This window comes from Magnolia sinica, chromosome 4 (assembly GCF_029962835.1).
Source record: "Magnolia sinica isolate HGM2019 chromosome 4, MsV1, whole genome shotgun sequence".
NCBI lineage: Eukaryota > Viridiplantae > Streptophyta > Magnoliopsida > Magnoliales > Magnoliaceae > Magnolia > Magnolia sinica.
In genome coordinates, this window is record NC_080576.1 from 89,486,535 (window position 1) to 89,505,902 (window position 19,368).

Consider the following 19,368-nt stretch of genomic DNA (forward strand, 5'->3'; position numbering starts at 1 on the left):
TCTTGATCGCGGACCACCCCATTGGCCACGAATAGTTTAGGACAGTTTAGATTTATTTGTTTTGAGTAGTTTTTGTCATTTATTCTATAATTTTTCGATTATTTTATGTTTTACTTGAGATAAGGGTTTTTTTATGAGAATTCTTTCCTGAGAGACGTTTTTTTGTAAAAATCTCTTTTTGAGACTAAAAGGTTTAGACCCCCTTTAGGGTTGGATTATTATGAATTATTTGGACCGTTAGATTGCATGGGTGCATCGATCGCACACGATGGACCTTTGGACCATTCTTAATCGTGACCCATCTGGATCGTGGACCACCCCATTGGCCATGAATAGTTTAAGATAGTCTAGATTTATTTGTTTTAAGTAGTTTGTCATTTATTTTATTATTTTTAAATTATTTTATGTTTTACTTGAGATAAGGGCTTTTTTATGAGAATTCTTTCCTAAGAGACGTTTTTCGTAAAAGTCTCTTTCTGATACTATAAAAGGTTTAGACCCCCTTTAGGGTTGGATTATTATGAACCATGAATGAAAAGAGTTTCCTCTCCTTTGCTATGTGATTTAGCAATTCATCATGCGATGGGATTGATGGTGTGAAGCCTTTTGGGGAGTGATTCCGCTAGTTATCCTCTTGTTCTCTCTCTCAAGATACTACTTCTCTTCTCATTTCCTTCTTCATCCTTTTTTCTCTTTCTTCCTTTTTTTTGTGTCTAAAATAGAGGTGGGCATCGAGTCGAGTCGGACCGGATTGGGTCCAACTCGACTCGGTCCGAAATTTTCATTGCACTGAACCAAACTCGATCCGATCCGGGACCGAGTTCGGGTCCTCTGACTCAATCCGATCCGTTGCATTGTTGGCCTGACTTGAATCGAGTCCGACTTGGTTAGGGAAACCAAGTCGGATCGGGTTGGGTGCGGTTCGGATCGAATCTTCTATTTTATTTTTTTTATTTTTTTGAAAATTTAAAAAGAAATATAAAAAAATACGATTTTCACCGTTAAAAAATTCGTAGGGCCCACCATAACGTTTATTTTCCATCCAATCTGTTAATAAGGTCACAACTACATGGATGAAGAGGAAAAACAAATTTCATATTGGTTCGAAACTTTTGTGACCCCTAAAAGAGTTTCAATGGTAGACGTTCAACCCCCCACTGCTTTTTGTAGTGTGGTCCACTTGATCTTTAGATCTGTCTTATTTTTCAGCTCAAGCCTTAAGACAAGCCCGCCAAATGGATGGACGGTTTGGATATAACACATACCTCATGATGGGACCCACAGAACATGTTGACGTCAATACACCAGCTGGCCTGGTGCGTGGTACACCTGCCAATCTGCTTCCTTTGGACGCAGATTTCCTACGGAAGGCTTTTGCAGGCACTTCTGGCGACGAGAAGTTAGGTGAGGCCCACTATGATGTTTATGGGAAATCCAACACGTCCATCTGTTTTGCAAGATCATGTTAGGACATGGACCCATAACTGACGGAAATCCAAATCTCATATGGGTCACACAATAGAGGATTGAATGTCCACCGTTGAAACAGGCGTGGGGATACAGAAGATCTGAATCAGGATAATTTTTATGTTTTCAGTTTATCCAAGTAGGAATTACTTTATGAATGGTATGGATGGTATATAAACAACAGTGGAACCCAGGAAGGTTTCAACGGTAGGAATTTACCTACACACGTTTACCTGATGTACGGCTTACTTGAGTCTTGAATTTAGATCATTTTTGGGCCCATCATCTAAAATGATATTGCAAAACTGATGGACGTGGTGGATTTCCCATAAACATCACAGTGGATCCCACCTAACTTCCCGTCGCAGGTAGTTCCTGCGAAAGGCTTTCACTGGGAATCCATCATCCGCTTCCTTTATCTTCTTTCTTTTCTTGTCAGAGCTCGGTGCTCGATGCACCTTGAGCCACGAGTTAAGAGGACGGATTGATTGGCTACTCCCCCTACCACCAGCCAATGGCTGGTGGTCGATGCTCTGTGGACCCCACCATGATGTATTTATTTCATCCATGTCGTCCATCTATTTTTTCTAGATCATTTTATGGTATTAAACCAAAAATGAGGTATATCCCAATCTCAAGTGGACAACATTACAGGAAACAGTGTTGAGTGAACATTGTGCGGATCGGATCGGATCGATTCGGATTGGCCACTGATCCAAACTCGACTCGATGTACGGTCGGATCTGAGTGGGCCTACTCGATCCGACCCGATCCTAGCCTTCAGTTCGGATCCGATCGGGTCGGATTCTACCCAGCTCTAGTCTAAACCAACCTAGACCTAACCTATGCCCAACTGAACCCAAGCTCTATCCGTGAACAATACCGCGGGAACAATGTCCGTACGAACAACCCCAATCAGTGGCCCCCTTGCTTCAAATCTTCGAATTCTCTCTTCCCTTTCATACCCTTTACAAAACCCCAAACCTTAACTCTATGATTCCTAAATCCCAAAATCCCCAATCTTTCCAAACCCTAATCCCCAAATCTGAACCTTAATCTGAATTCCCCCAAAATCCTATAATCCTAAACCTAATTTCCCCAACTTTTCCAAACAAATCAACCTTAAACCCTCAAATCCCTATCCCCAAAATTCTAAACACTCAAATCCCTATATTGAAACTCTAAATTCCTAGTTTGCTAAATACTCTAAACTTATTCCCTACATTCCCTAACCCTTAAAACAGCCATAAACATGCAAAACCCTAGAACTCAAGTGATTACGTGAATGTTCAAATTTAATACCTATACTAAGTGGGAGTCCTATCTTCTACACGATCCTAATTACTTGATACTTTATAAGAATCAAATTGCGGGACTGTTAGGTGTTTTGAACCTTAACATGTTACAAATCTGAGTTTCGTTAACTTGTGGTAATTTAGCCTTATTTTGTCTTTTGATTGCTCTAGTTAATCCGCTATCTAGTTTCAACGCATCATATTAGGTTAGATCATCCATTCATGCATCAAAATCTATAAAACATTCTAGAGTTTTCTAGTGCCTTCTTGCAGGCCCATTGTTCGAAGTATCCCCAGTATTATAAGTATTTCCACCTCGACAATACTGATAACACTAGTATTATCAGAAATTCTAAGTATCAACGATATCTCGCTAAGTGTCACCAAAGTATCGCCAATATATTCAATTGTGTAAATTCCAAGTGTCGCTTGTATCACCAATGTATCGACATTGCCAATGTATCGCCAATATTTTTTACCATGTAAATTCCAGGTATCACTATATTGCCAATGTGTCAGCGATATTTCGATAATATCGCCGATGTGCCGGCGATATTTCGATAATATCGCCAATGTGTCGCCAGTGTATCGATATTGCCAAAAAAATTGTTTATTAAAAATTTTCCATTCCAGATTGTTTTATGGGTGCATGATTGTATGAAAATTTTCCATTTTAAATTTTTTTTCATGGGCGCATGGTTGTATGATGAAATGCCTATTTGTATATGTGTATATGTATACATGCATGGATAGATCATGGATAGATGCATGTATGTATGCATGGATGGATGAATGGTTGGTTGGTCGGTTGATTGGATGGATGGATGTGTGCGTGTATGCATGCATGCATGCATGGATGGATGGATGGATCATGCATGTGTGTTTGTATGTATGTATGCGCATGCATGGACGGATCCACTATTTTCCCCGTGTTTCCCCAAGTCAACGATACATCCTTTTACACCCCCATTAAAGGGAAACTTATTATTTGATTCCTAAATATGCAAATATTCATCTTTTTCGCCATTATTTGATTCTTAAATATGCAAATATGCGTCTTTTAGCATCTCTTGAAGTATCATTGAAAACTTCCATTCCACCATTTTCCCCAAGTTTCTCTAATGTTTTCTTGAGTTAGTGTTACATGCTTATTGCTTCTAGACCCCCATTAAAGAGAAAATTATTATGTATGCGTATTTTTTGCAATTATTTGATTACTAAATATGCAAATATGAATATTTTAGCATCTCCTCTCCTACAGTTTTATTGATAAATTCCACCATTTCCTCATGTTTCCCTCAATCAGTGATAAATTTCGGGGTATTAGCAATAAGATCAGCGATATCAATACATGTTTCAATATCACCAGCCAGAGATACATGTAACAATACCGATACTCCAAACACTACTCGTACCGAGAGTAGCTTAGAGGAAACTAGAAAAGTTCCCACTGCATTCCTAGCCATTGGATGATCACCATATGGCATCATCCTAGACATTCATGGAGGGATTATAGAAGGGTCACGTGCCTATATAACGAGGGTTGCATCCGAGAAACTTGTAAGTTCTCTTGTACTCCATACAAGTTCTCTTGCCTTCAAGACTCTCCTTTGCTCTCTCCTCTTCAATTAGCTTGGCTAGCACTTGGTTAGTTGGCTTACTCATTCACAAAGAGGTTGTGAATCAAGTGCGGCATGGTCTATACTTGAGAAAAGCACTTGGACCGTGACACCTTGATGAGGAAAAAGCAAAACATGCCACTGTCTTTACTTAGATACCCACTCTACAATGTAAAATAACAGAGACAGACTAAATATTTGCCATTTAAGGCCTCTAGCGTCATATACCAGAAGATTCTACAAGACCTCAGAGGATTCTAGAAACCTGATGACTGATCAAGAGGTTGTCTCACATGCAACAAGTTGGACAATAAACTAATCGTCCAACTAGAACACAGTTAGTGAAGTGTCGTGTGTGTCTGATATCAAACCCATCCGAAAAGTTGTCACCATCATGAAGATCACCAAGCCCCCAAAATAATAATAATAATAATAATAATAATAAATAAACAGGCCACCATTAGGTTGGCCAGATGTGGATATATATAAGCACGCACACGCATAAAGCCACTCATTCTATTTACATGAGTGTCATAAGTTATCCTTAAAAACCCCTCCCTCATACTCCTTTGCCCGTTCTCTTTGTCCTCTTTTAATAAATTTCAGTCACATTAAAAAGAAAAGAAAATGGAAAAAGTTGTTGAACATGCTTGAATATATTCAGAAAACGAAGGTAATGAGGGTTCTTCCAGCCTACAACTGTTAAGTACAAGATTCATGTGATGCTTCCCTGACTGCTAGAATCATATTTACGATAGAGATAGAGTTGACAATCACCTGTAAGTATCATCGATTAGTTGTGCTACTCCTTCCTTCCCAATAGAGCTTTTTTTTGCCCAACCATGTGACCTAGAACCTGCCAGGAAATACAAAAATGCATATGAAACAGATGTAGTACTGGCGTGAAAGTCAAACAGTTCCTAATTCATGCTAATTGAAGGATTTGAACAAATTCTGCTACACAAAAACAACGTAGAAATATTTTCCATTTACCATGCAACTGATGCCAGAAGTTACTGAGGCTGGCGTATACTACATTCAAAGAAATCATAGAAGTTACAGAAACAATGTCACTTGAAACAAACAAAGACAATAAAGCACATTCCCAGAAACAATGTCCAGAGTATTGGTATCGTTACACATATCAATGACCAGGGATATGGAAACATGTACCAGAATCGCCGCTTTTATCACCAAATTTTCGTAGTATGAAGGAAACGTTGGGGAAACGTTGGGAAATGATGGAATTTTTCAGTGAAACTTCAGGAGATGTTAAAAGACACATGCTTACTCCTATAGGAATCAAAATATTGCAAAAAAAAAAAAAAAAAAAAACTATACATAATAATTTTCCATTTTATAAGCGGCCTAACCATGTGTCGTCGAAAAAATTAATCTAAAATAAATATATGACATTTGTAGCCAATCAATAGACTGCCCAACACTCGTTAATATACAAAATTTCCACATTTATAAACCATAAAAATACATTTTTCAATATAAAAATGAAAAAAAAAAAAGGATTTCACCAATTTCCCCCATTTTTGCAGTTAAAATGTTTTTAAAAAAAAATTGCCACAAATCCATGCCAATGCATGAGAATCATGCATAGATATGGATTTCCATTGCAATCCATGCTAAAATTTGGGTCGAGATTTCTCCCCAAATCCAAACTTTGATTCAATAAAAATCAAGAGTGCTCGAAATCACCTAACAGCGCATTTAGCAGAGTGGATTCAGGAATAATGGAGTTTATTTGCAGTTCACAGTGCAGTTGGCAGTGTGGATTTGTGGAGTTATGGAATCAAGTGTAATCCAAATTGCTCTTCCCCTTGGTTTTGAAAACATAGTCAAAGGCCGCGATTCCAAATCAAGGGTATTTCAAGGGAAGGATTTACAATTGAAGGTATTTGCTGCAAAACGGTTGCAAAGGTTATAAGCAACAAAAGATCTGTGGATCCCACTGTCAGGTAATTTTTATCCGGGTCCATCCATTTCGGCAGCAAATTTTATGGCATAAGCCAAAAAATGACATTGATCCAAAGCTTAGGTGGACCACACGAAAGGATGCAGTGGGCCCATGAAGCCCATTGTTGAATCCTTCAAGGGGCCCACCATGATGTTTATTTTCCATCCAACTCGGTCATAGGGTTGGTCAAACTTGGATGAAGGGAAAACAAAAATATTAGCTTCATCCAAAACCTCTGGGTGGCCCATGAATTTTTAAATGTGAGTGTTCAATCCCCACTGATTCATGTCATGAGGTCCACTTGAGTTGCGATATTGTCCCATATTTGGTCTCACGCCCTAAAATGAGCTAGAGAAAGTAATGGACAATATAATATAACAAACAGTGTTCAAAATATCGGTACTGTGTTACGAATCGGATTCTTGGGATACAAATATGTATTGGTTATCGCACGGGATATATAGCTTGTATTGGGTAATTTATCGCACTTTTTAGGAAACATGGGGAAACATTAGCAAAATGGTTGAATTTTTCAATGAAACTTCAGGGATTGTTAAAAAAGACCATAATACACACTTATAAATAATAATATCTCAAAAAAGAAGTTTCCTTTGTATAGGGTCCTAAGCTATGCATTGTCTGACTAAACTAATGCAATTATATTCAAATTAAATAACTTTAGAGTTACAACGAACAAGTTGGCACCCACAAATGCGTAAGTGAAAGAGAGATCATCTACAATGAAATCCAACAAAGGTATTGTCGAGCCAATGCGGAGGGTTGCACTTGCACCACCAGCTTCCACCAAAGACGAAAAAGATTCGTTGTAGAGGTAGTGCAACTCCAAGGTTGAGATTGATTTCCATCTCAAAGACGAGTTCTTTCAAATCAGGAGAAAATGGATGCAGGCCAACGGCCCACCTAGGCCCACTATAGGGCCCAACAATGGCATAGGCCCACAGCTCACTGCGGGGCCCAACAAGTGCTGATTTTTGGATTGAATATTTATAGATTTAGGGGCCTAAATCAAATATTTATAATTTACTATTTTCAGGAGATAAGGGAGTTATTTAAAGATATGGTCGAAGATATTAGGGAGATGTGAATGAGGATACGAGATGTAATTGACGTGATTAAAGATATTGAGCTGATTCAAACATGTATTTAGGATTCTCTACATTTATTTTTACTATTATTAGACTTTTACCATCTTAGGCAGATTAGATTGATTTGAAGTCAACTATGTTTGATTTGAAATTAATCGCTTAGTTGGAGGATTCTTATTAAGGATTCACTTAGGGCCTGTTTGTTAACGCTGAATTTTTGCACTTAACGCGGAATTGAGAAAATGTTCTGTGTTTAGTGGTGTTTGTTAATGTGTCATTAACGAGGAAGAAGGAAAGCGCTAAGTGGTTTTTCACTGAATTCTTTTCGAGATAGGAGTCTAGCTTAATGGTGAATGCGGAATGCGCTCAGTGAATTTTTCATTAAACAAAAATTTTTGCTTCCAAAATTACCCCTTTTCAAGTTACTGCGGCAATTTTTTCTCTTTAAATTGTTTGCGCAATGCAAAATAACTTTTAACCTGTGAAACTTCTTTATGCCCCACCATGATGTATGTGTTTCATCCATTCCATTCATCCATTTTTAAAGATCATTTTAGGGCTTGATACCAAAAATGAGAGGAATATATATCTCAGGTGGACCATACCACAGGAAAACAATAATGATTGGATATCCACCATTAAAATTCTCTTAAGGCCCAATGTACTACTTATTTGACATCCAATCTGTTGATTAGGTCATATAGACCTAGATGAATGGAAAAAACAAAGATCAGCTTGATCTAAAACTTTTATGGCCCCCAAAAAGTTTTTAATGGTCGACGTCCATTCAACACTGTTTTCCTGTAATGTGGTCCACTTAAGATTGGGATATACCTCATTTTTGGTCTCATACCATAAAATGATCTAGAAACATAGATGGACGGCATGGATGAAACACATACATCATGGTGGGGCCCACATAGCACCGACCATCAACCATTGCCTGGTGGCAGGGGAGTAGCCAATCTGTTTCCACGGATGCGGATTGGATACTAACAAGTTGAGTAGCGAGCCTTGCTACTAAAGTTACATCACCAAGTTATGTGGGCCCCATCATGATGTATGTTTTGTATCCACATTGTCCATCCATTTGGAAATATAATTTTAGGTAAAGACCCAAAGAATGAGTCAAATCCAAAGCTCCAGTCAAACTCACCACAGAAAATAGTGGGGAGAGCAACGCCCACCATTAAAAACTTAAATAGGCCACAAAAGTTTTTGATCAAGCTGATATTTGTTTTTTCCCTTCTTTCATGTCTGTGTTAACTTGTGAACAAGTTGGATTTCAAATAAAAATCACGGTGAGCCTTAGGAAGGTTTCAACGGTAGGCATCAATCGCGCCACTGTTTTTTGTGGTGGGGTCAACTACATGTTTGGATCTGCCTCATTCTTTAACTCATGCCCTAAAATTAAATCTCCAAATGGATGGACGGTGTAGATAAAGCACATACATCATAGTGGGCCCACATACATCATAGTGGGCCCATGGAACTTGATGACGTCACTTCGGTAGCGAATCTCGCTATTCAACCTGTCAGTAGCTAATCCACGTCCAAGTAGGATGCGGATTGGTTGGTGTACCTCACACTAGCTATATAGCTGTTATATTGACGTCAGCAAGTTCTATGGGTCCCATCATGAGGTATGTGTTATATCCAAACCATCCATCCATTTGGCGAGCTCGTATTAAAGCTTGAAGCGAAAAAAAAAAAAGCTGAAAAAAGCACCAGGGGATTGAACATCTACCATTGAAACCCTTTTTGGGGTCACAGAAGTTTTGGATCAATATGATTATTTTTTCCTCTTCATACAGGTATTTGTGACCTTATGAACATATTGGATGGAAAATAAACTTAAATAGGCCGGGGAAGTTTTGGATATGTTTTCACTTCATCCAATTAGGAATGACCTTATAAACGGTTTGGATAGCATATAAATATAAGGTGGGCCTTATTTGAAGGTTTTGTTGCTATTGGTGTTCAATTCTATACAACACATAGTGACAATCTTCCCGCTAAGAGGAATTGAGGGCCTTATGATGATATTTTAGTTTTTTATTAAGTATTTTAGTTTATTTGAATTAAATATAATGATTTTATTTTCATTTAATAAAAAATAATTTCTTTATAATGTAAAACATTTCCAAACGAGAGATACGGGCAAATGTGTCAAATTAACATATTTCAGACATTTAAGATGTCTGTTAACAAACAGTTTGTTTCATATTCATTACTTAATTTTTAGACTTCAGCCATAATTATCAAACAAGTTTTTTTACTTCAGATTTCAGATTCAGGCTTTAGATTTCAGATTCAAGCTTCAGATTTCAGATTCGGTCTTTAGACTTCAGATTTAACAAACGGGGCCTTAGAGTCTATATAAAAAGGAAGGGTGGTGTAGGAAGTATTCATTCTAAGTTTTTCTAAGTGTGAGTTTTCTTAAGCATTGAAAGAAGAAATTTGATATCAATAAAGTATTTCTCCGTCTACTCAAATTTCTTGTGTGCGCACTCATGACCATTTCTTTGCGATTCGAGAGTCGAGATCTCATTGACTCAATAACCGAGTTGCAGCAAGTGGCAATTAAATGTTATGTTATATACTTGCATTTTTTATATCATTCCACATTGCATTATTTCTGAGGTCTATGATGGGAGTCCGTTGGAGATAGTAGTCTTGAATTGTAAAATTCAGGTATGTATATTTTGATACTCACTTGTAATGCTAACATTTGTGAGCACAATTAGAGAACATTTGAGCAAGTAAATCCTTCAAAGTTGGAGACTAATCATATCTTCAAATTCATTTTCAAATGACTTTTGTATTAGTGTATGAAATCAGATAAAGCTTGTTGTAGATGTACGTGCATTCAAAGAGGAACAGACTTGAAAAGTGATTGAATGCCCTCATCTAGATCAAAGATAATGTCCAACTTCCTCCTGCAAAAGGGTAGAGAAATGACTTGACCAAAAGAAAAACCCTACGGTTTCAAGGATACCATGTGGACTTATGTGGCAGAATATTTTATAGAAAAGAAAATAAAGCAGGTGTCGAATCTAGTGATCGACGAAAAGGTATGTAATGCAGGGGCATTTTCACACTGGGCTCGAGTGGGGTAGCCTGTTGGATGCAGGGGCACACTCGGGATGGGTGACCCATGCGATTTGGGGTCCACGGGGGAGGTCTCGTGTTCGAGACTCCTTACCAGGGGTGAGTAATGTGCATTTCACACTGGGCTCAAGTGGAGTAGCCCGTGGGATGCGGGGACACACTCGGGGTGAGCGGCCCATGTGATTTGGGGCCCACGAGGGGGGTTCGGCCGAGGTCCTAACCCATGAGATATGGGGGCCTGGGCTATGGGATAAAGGGATTAATTCGCCATACTCTAACAGTTCGAGCTTTTAGAGCAAGTGGTTAATTGTCCTGCATCAAATTGGTATCAGAGCGGGAGGTCTCGTGTTCGAGACTCCTCACCGGGAGTGATTAATACAGGGGCATTTTCACACTGGGCTCGAGTAGGGTCGCCTGTTGGATGAAGGGGCACACTCGGGGTGGGTGACCCATGCGATTTGGGGTCCACGGGGGACGTCTCGTGTTCAAGACTCTTTACTGGGGGTGAGTAATGTGCATTTCACACCGGGCTCGAGTGGAGTAGCCTGTGGGATGCGGGGACACACTCGGGGTGGGCAGCCCATGTGATTTGGGGCCCACGAAAGGGGTTCGGCCGAGGTCCTAACCCATGAGATATGGGGCCTGGGCTATGGGATAAAGGGATTAATTCGCCATACTCTAACAATTCGAACTTTTAGAGCAAGTGGTTAATTGTTCTGCATCAGTATGTCAGAAACTGGTTAGTTAATTATCATCATCATCTAAGCCTTATACCAACTAATTGGGGATGGCTACTCGAATATGGTACCGAATTGCTAATATTAGTCTAACCATTAAATAATAAATAACCAACCATTCTAACATTTTTCATAGGACTAAGAAAACTCACGATAAGAAGGAAAGAGAAGAATAAATAGGAGGATGCAGAATCTGTTTCATCTTAATCTGAATCTGAGGAAGAAGAGGGAAACTTTTATGTCAAGGAAGATATCAACACCTACAATGATAACATGAATGATGCTTATGACAAAGAAAATCTTTAACTGTTGTTTATGAACTAGTTTGTTTTGTTTTTTCGCAAGTACGCTTGATGTACACTTGATTGAACATACATACATACGTACGTACGTATGCATTTCTAACTTAAATTAGAAATGCATATCAACGGTATACCAGTATTCATGCCACATTTTATGTCTAAGATGAATGAAGAGAGGAAATGAATGATTAATCAATATCTCACATTATAGATCTTTTAGACTTTTTCAATATTTTTAATAATTTAAATATAATCTTACAATTTAACACCTCAAGAGATTTACGATATGATAATAAATTTTGACAACATTGAGAAATATCATCAAGATCACGATCATGGCATTGTCTTAGATACTTGGGGAAAGATCAAAATAGAATAATCACCATAAATTATTCACTTTCATCCAAATTATGTGTCACTTGATAAAAACAGCCCAAATCAGCTGATAGTGAAGAACCCTGTAAGCACAAGTTTCTCAGATTAAAAAGTAGGCAAAGAAACTTGTCTGAAATCATTTGAATTTCCCAAACAGAGTCACTATTTACAGCCATGCTTTCCATTTTGGAAGATAAATGCACCCATCCTGATCAATTTGCTCACACCCACACCATTTTCAAAAGAAAAGGTACCAAAGTGTACTGCTTCAATTCCAAAGAATTAGTGTAAACAACTCAGTGAGGATGGGTATATACATCAAATCCCTTTCTCAGAGAACGTAATCGAGTTCTTTTTTGAAATTTTAAGAACTCAACACAATGGAAATATGATAGTATTTACCATGTAGACGCCATATCAGAGAGTGACTCAATCAATACTACGAGCACAACAACATCTTCCACAAGATATGTAAATAGAATGAATGCATATACCAAGTGATGAAGCCAAGCTCTCTGTCGTACAGAATCAGAAATGTGCAATTTGTGCATAGCATCCATAAAATGGGATCCATGGTTCGGCTATCGTGGCTATCGATCTTATACATTACACAATTGGATGGAGCATACTCCCAAAATCTCCTAGTTTGGAGACCCTTGCCATCCAATCTCTGCGCTCTTTCATCTATTGAATAGTGTTGCTTGATTTTACCTGTAATTGTCTATTTGCATGCTGCCATCAAAGGCTGACAAGTTATCCCATTGGATGGCCATAGGTACCCTCAGCAGGTCCTATTGTATCATTGGCCCCAATAACCAAACCCAGTGCCCAATTCGTATGGATTCCGTACACAACACGAAACATCCATGTTTCTGCACATGAGAACTCTGCCTCCTAAAAAATGGCACAACGAAATTATAAAGCATTAAAAACCAAATTAGTTTTTCTCTTTTTCAAAGTTGGCATGGAAGAGGGGGTCAAATCGTCACCTTGTTCATCAGAGAACAAAGTTAAAATTCTGTCCACAAGGTCCTGTATGGCATAGAAGAAACCAAAATAAGTTTCAGAGTAAGCACAAGTAAGATAGCCCAGAAGGTGATGACATCATCCAAAGTGAAAAGGAAGGGAAAGGCAGCATTCTGTTCCAGATAATGATATTTCTGCGTAACAAGTTAAGCAACAAGTACAAACACCACAGATTACACAACTGCTAAAGTGAATGACTATAAGATACAAGTCTGAAGACAGGACAAACAGACAACAAAATGAGGACCAACAGACCATGCAACAACTACCTGGACAAGGTGATTCACTACTCAGGTAAGAACCTGTATACTGCTGTTAATCAGTGACTATCCATTGTTTTGAATGGTGTGGCTCTCCTGATAATTGGATCAGGGCCATCAGGCTCATTTTTGTGGAAGGTGATCCTCGTGGCAGGGCCATCCTATTGGACAAGTTGGATTTTGCACACACATTTGGAACTTATCTGTTGGTTGGACGATAACTTATCAAACAACAGGTTGGGCAATAGAACTCATATATACATGCATATTACATACATAGATATATATACATAGACACAAATGCGTGCATGTGGAAAACGAGGAAAATAGTGTGGTGCTTTGAGGCAGTCTCGGGTTTGAAGATTAATTTTGTGAAAAGTGAGTGGTTGGAAATATTCCTTTTCAGGAGGTTGCAAGATTGGCCTCTATATTTGGGTGTGATGTTGGTACCTTTCCTTCTACCTATCTCGGGCTTCCTCTATGCATTAAGAAACCAGCCAAACATCTTTGGGACAGTCATTAAAAGAGTGTAGAGGAAACTAGCAACTTGCGAAACTCAGAATCTCTCATTGGGAGGTCGCCTCACACTCATAAAGGCAGCCCTCTTAGACTTGCCCATTTATTTCATGTCTCTATCTAAATGCCCAAAACTTGTTTTGGAGAGGTTGGAGAAACTTCAGCAGGACTTTTTGTGGCGAGGGGCAGAGGCAAAGCAGAAATTTCATCTTCTGAGGTGGGATGAAGTCCGTTATGTTAGCCTTTGGAGGATGGGGGTGCCGAAATCAAAACATTTGGAAGCTGTGAATCAGGCCTTAATTGGGAAATGGCGGTGGAGGTTTGGGATTGAGGACAGAAGGCTTTGGAGGGAGGCTGTAGCTAGCTAGCAAGTATTATTATTTTATTTTTTATTTTTTATTTTATTTTTATTTTTATTTTTTTTTGGGGGGGGGGGTCTCCCCAAATTTAGGGAAGGGGTCTTTTGTCTTGGGAGAGGGGATGCGCATTTAGTTTTGGGGGGACGCCTACAGTGGAGATAGGCCTCTTATGGTGGAGTTCCCCAGATTAGCGCCTATCTTGTTGAACGATATTACAGTTGCACAGTGCTATTCAATGTGTGGGAGTCAAGTGGTTTGGGCTCCACTTTGCATAAGGGATCTTCGGGAAGAGGAAGTGCATGACTTGTTGCGGTTATTGAGCATCCTCAAAGACCACCATCCTATTGTTGGGAGGCCGGATGAAATTACATGAGTCACAAATCCAGTCAATTTTCAGTTCACTCTTTTCTATGGTCATATTTGGAAGTTATAGACAAGGTTGAAGATCAATCCTTATTGTTCTTAGAGATACGGCATGCCTCCTAGGGTAGCGACTCTCATTTGGTTGGTCGACAAGAAGAGGATCCTCACAATTGATAATCTGCAGAAGCGGTCTGTGATCATCCCAACGTTTGTTTGATGTGCATGGGAGATCTGAAGTCGGTGGACCACCTCTTTATTCATTGTCCATTTGCCCGACCTGTTTGGGTTTCAGCCGTGTCCCTTTTTGGTACAGCATGGTGTTGTCGAACTATATAGAAGACTTCCTCTTAGCTTGCCATGGAGAAAGGATTGGGAAGGAGGGGATATCGCTTTGGCAGCTAGTTGTTATGGTGAGACTTTAGGTGGTTTGGGGAGAGCATAACAATCGGTACTTACGTAACAAGTGCACTCCAATTGAGAGTGCGGTTTTGAGAGTCAAATTGTTTGTTCTTGAGTGGGCTTCCTCCTTGGAAGCTCTTAAGGATTGTATTTTTTATTTTCCTTCTTCGTATTCTTTCCCTGCCTAAGGCTTTCCCTGCAGGGGCTTTAATAAATTTTGTCATTCTTAAAATAAATAAAAATGCGCGCATGCATGCCTATATAGACTTAGATGGTTTGGCCATGAGTAATAGAGACAAGAATTGCACCAGTTAGAAGTGACTTCATTTAACTTGAAGGCTCTAAAAGGGCATGGGGAAGGCCCAAAAAGACATAGGTAGAGATAGTAAGAAAAGATTTCACAACCTATCATTTAATCGAAGATAAAGATACAACCCTTGAATCAAGTGGAAGGGCGAAACGAGATTCATGCAGCCAACCCAATTAAATGTGATCAGGCCTACATGATAATGATGATCATTATTTCATATACAAATCACAATACTAATTCATAAATAAAACTATATTGCATATACCTAATGTATGTATTGGGTAACCCACCTAGTCCTAACCATAGCATAACACATATTGGAGGAACTAGCAAGCCACATACCCACTCCCTTACCATGTACTAGAGCGATTCGCAACTCAGGTATCCTTTGATCAGCAAGCTCACTGATCTATAGCCCACAATGAATGCGAAAATCATTACTAGCCCCAAAACCTTGATTTTAGAAAGATTTGCCCGCGACCCCAAAACCACCTCAAAACATTAGGCAAATAGGCTTCAATCATCACTACAAACTGATAGAAATGCATATCTTTACTTATCGACAAATTCCTCCCCCAATGATCTTAATGAAACTAAATATTGTACCAAGATCAACAATCTCAGATCCTATCCTATAATATCGTGAATATATAGCGATAAGTACATATGGTGATACGATACATTAAACAATATCTTAAACCTTGAAATTGTACATTAAAAAAAATAAAAATAAAAAATTCTCACATGCACACCCACTCAAGAGTTTAAGCACATGCATGCACACGCACACACACGTGCCCATTTGCACACAAGCTTGTGGGAGAAGAGAGCAAGACAAGGAGAAGGAGAAAGAATACATATTATACATATTGCAAGTTTGCAATTTCAATAAACTATCACCATTATATCAGTCTTCTACAAGCACAATGTTAACAAAATGACTGATGAGAATAGGTAGCACCAAAGGAGCAATGAACTCCACGGTGGGCTACAAGCATAGGAAGCTGGCATATTTCTATGACCCAAAAGAAGAAAATATCCCACCAGCTACCTACCTAGCCGTGCCTATGTGCAAACCATCATAAGCATAAAGTGACCTCCCAGGCAGAATCATTAAGCAGCAGCAAACCATAATTATGGGTTTACTCCTAACAGTTTTGCAAGTGAGTCAATCAACTAGCATCCAATATCATGAATGGAAGAGGCGAGACATCATAATAAATGCTTCAAAATAATGGCAACAGATCCCTAAACACAGCATGCAACATTACTTTTGACAACAAACCTGCTTTTTCCCTCGCTTAGCTAGACCAAGCTGCGTGAGGACGTCCTTCAGCTCTCTTATTCGGAAAAATGCCAACTTGTTCTGAGACAGAAGCAAGCAAATCGTTATAATATATAAACCCAAAGATCTACAACTTGCATACTTTAGTAAACACAAGCACATTGGATGCCATCAATCTCCCTCAAAAGGGAAGGAACTGAGAAATAATTGTTAATGAAGGAACTGAGAAATATTGCAATCAATGTAGTGACCTCACCTGTAGAAAAATTTCTTCAAGAACAAGTGGGTTCCAAATATTAAGAGACAAGTTTAAGCGATTCTGGGGGCGAAAGGATTTATTTAAATTAAGGGCTTCGATTCCGATGAAACTTTCACTTCTAACAAAAAAATTTCTCTACTCAAGAATTCCTGTTTTTGTTGCTCTATGTATCTAAAACATCGCCCAATTTTAGTTGCATGAAAATTTTACTGAGGTGCGCTCCTGTTTCAGATCACATTTCAGACTGACCCACACCCTATTGTTGCTTAGGGCCTGTTTGGGAGCGTGGATTTGGAACCCCCTGGATTCGCAACCCCCAAGATTGGAAACCCCCTGGATTGGCAATCCTCTCGGTGTGTTTGGTACCCTTGAGTGTGAATCAACTTTAATTCAAAAATACCTATACATGGTATAATCACGGGGGTTTGAATTTAATTACTAAATCAACTTTAATATCCTCAATTAGTGAGATATATAATTTTTGACACTATGGTTGTGATAAGCCCGCTAAAATATATGTTTTGCCTAAAAGTGATGAAATTCCAAGTCTCAGATAGACCGCAAGCACAAGATTATGTTTGAGTGACTAACCAACGATTTTTAATCGTTGATTGATATGGACAATGTTTGGACGGTGCTGGACAATATTTGGACGGTGTTGATCTACATGAACAATGTTTGGACGGTGCTGATCATCGTTAGTGGGCCATGTGCCCAGTAGAATGATAGTGTACAATGACATACATTTATACATGCAACTATTCAAATGATTTTAGGTGTAATCCAAGCTCTCACCTTGGATTACAAACCCCCTCAAAGAGGGGATTGGAAACCCCCTGGATTGGCAATCCCCAGTTGCTTTATGCTGCCAAACAACCATGGGGATTTGAAACCCCCTCTGATCCTCTCCAATCCCCTCCAATCCAAGGTGCCAAACGACCCCTTATACTTACCAGCATTTTGAAACAAGCGCTTCCCCGCTCTCAAACCTAAATTATTTGCTACTTCATTTCACACTTTGCACAACTGTATACAGTCATCTCATGACCGTTTGCTCGAATGTAGAAGAAATGTTACCTTGCAACTCGACGCCAAATCCATGTCTGCAATTACAATTAACTGGTAGCAGCAAGCAATCTACACAAACAACTGTCCAAATGGGGTCCACCATCGAAGCAGCAGGAGCAGCAGCTCGCTGTAATCATCATCTCATTGGATGCTGTTTTGTTTCAGGTCATTTGAGATTTCGAAATCAAACCCAAGAAGACGAATGAATGAATCGGATTCGTATCTAGGAAGACGCAGGAAGAGGAATTTCTTCCGCGTCTTATTTTCCTTTTTAATTCTCTCTCAGTGGGACGCGGAGTAGATCAGATGGTGTTGCCCATACCAACCTCCGCAGTAGTGTGGCGATGTGGGACCACTCTGATGTATATATTTTATATCGAATCCGTCCATCCGTTTTGCAATATCATTTTAGTCTGTAAACCCAAAAATTAAGTAGATCAAAAGATAATGTGATCCACACCAGAGGAAACAGTGAGAACTATGACACCCACAGTTGAAACATTTCTAGGGCCCACCTTAATGTTTTTTTCCCATCCAATCTAACCTGTTGATCAGATCACATAGACCTGGATGAAGGGAAACACAAACATAAACTTCATCCAAAACTTTTGTGGGCCTCAAGAAGTTTTTAATGGTGCGTATTCAACCACCACTGTTGTTGTGGTGTGGTCCACTTAATCTTTTGATCTGCTTCACTTCTAGGCTCATGCCTTAAAATGAGTTGGTGAAATGGATGGACGGCTCGGATAAAACACACACATTACGGTGGAATCCACAGCCCCACCACACCTATCTGGGTGGTGTTGTGTCACGACCCAATTCATTTCCAAGTAATCGGGGATTCAGGTTGCGCACTGGTAGCACACAGCAATGACAGCGGTATTGTATGTTACTTGGAAAAGCCCCGTGAGCCAAACTATAATGTATGTTTTTTTATTCAGGTCTGTCCATTTTTCCGGTTCATTTTAGGGCATGAGCCTAATTTTAGGTAAACCAAGTGCACAGGATAAAGGAGATTGAACGCTCACCATTAAAAGCTTGACGGGGCTATAAAAGTTTTGGATCAAGCTGATACTTGTGTTTTCCCTTCATTCAGGCCAATGTGACCTAATCAACAAGTTGGATGGCAAATGTGGGCTACGAAGTGTTGTGTCAGTTCCATCAAACACAAGGCCATATGTGTGATCGAAGACCTATATTCATAAACAAGGCCATATGTGTGATCGAAGACCTATATTCATATTATGCATATATGTATGATGCATGGGCATAATATATTCGATTCAATTTGTACATAGATGTAGCCATGTGGTAAGTATGATATATTCATGGTATGTGCTAAATATATAGAAGACTAATCATCAATGCGTAAATTTTTGAAGGGGTGTGCGTGCACATGATTTGGATATAAGAGCTTGTAACCTTTAAGGTTGTGTCAACATTAAAGAATATGCGGAAGGCTATCAAAGAGGTAAGAAAGCATTCGCCAAAAGGACAAGCATGATCAAGTAAAGATAATCGTTACTTTGCAGTTGACAATAT

At 39.1% G+C, this 19,368-nt stretch overlaps 1 protein-coding gene across 10 annotated transcripts in view; it reads right to left on the reverse strand.

The window, feature by feature from the left end:
* LOC131243355 (E3 SUMO-protein ligase SIZ1-like) overlaps positions 1–18,100 on the reverse strand; it is a 119,089-nt gene extending 100,989 nt beyond the window's left edge. For 5 of the 10 annotated variants that reach the window (XM_058242659.1, XM_058242661.1, XM_058242658.1 and 2 more), the window contains exons 1-4: positions 17,836–18,100; positions 16,500–16,580; positions 12,971–13,013; positions 5,159–5,237 (exon numbers count right to left, since the gene is read on the reverse strand). In XM_058242659.1, the coding sequence (XP_058098642.1) occupies positions 5,159–5,237; positions 12,971–13,013; positions 16,500–16,580; positions 17,836–17,859 (227 nt within the window). In that variant the 5' untranslated portion in view covers positions 17,860–18,100. Of the gene's footprint in view, positions 1–5,158; positions 5,238–11,456; positions 11,519–12,003; positions 12,065–12,692; positions 12,876–12,970; positions 13,014–16,499; positions 16,581–17,835 lie in introns of those variants that run through there. The other 5 variants (XM_058242660.1, XM_058242663.1, XM_058242665.1 and 2 more) reach the window with 5 other exon arrangements.
* Between the last annotated feature and the right edge of the window lie 1,268 nt (positions 18,101–19,368).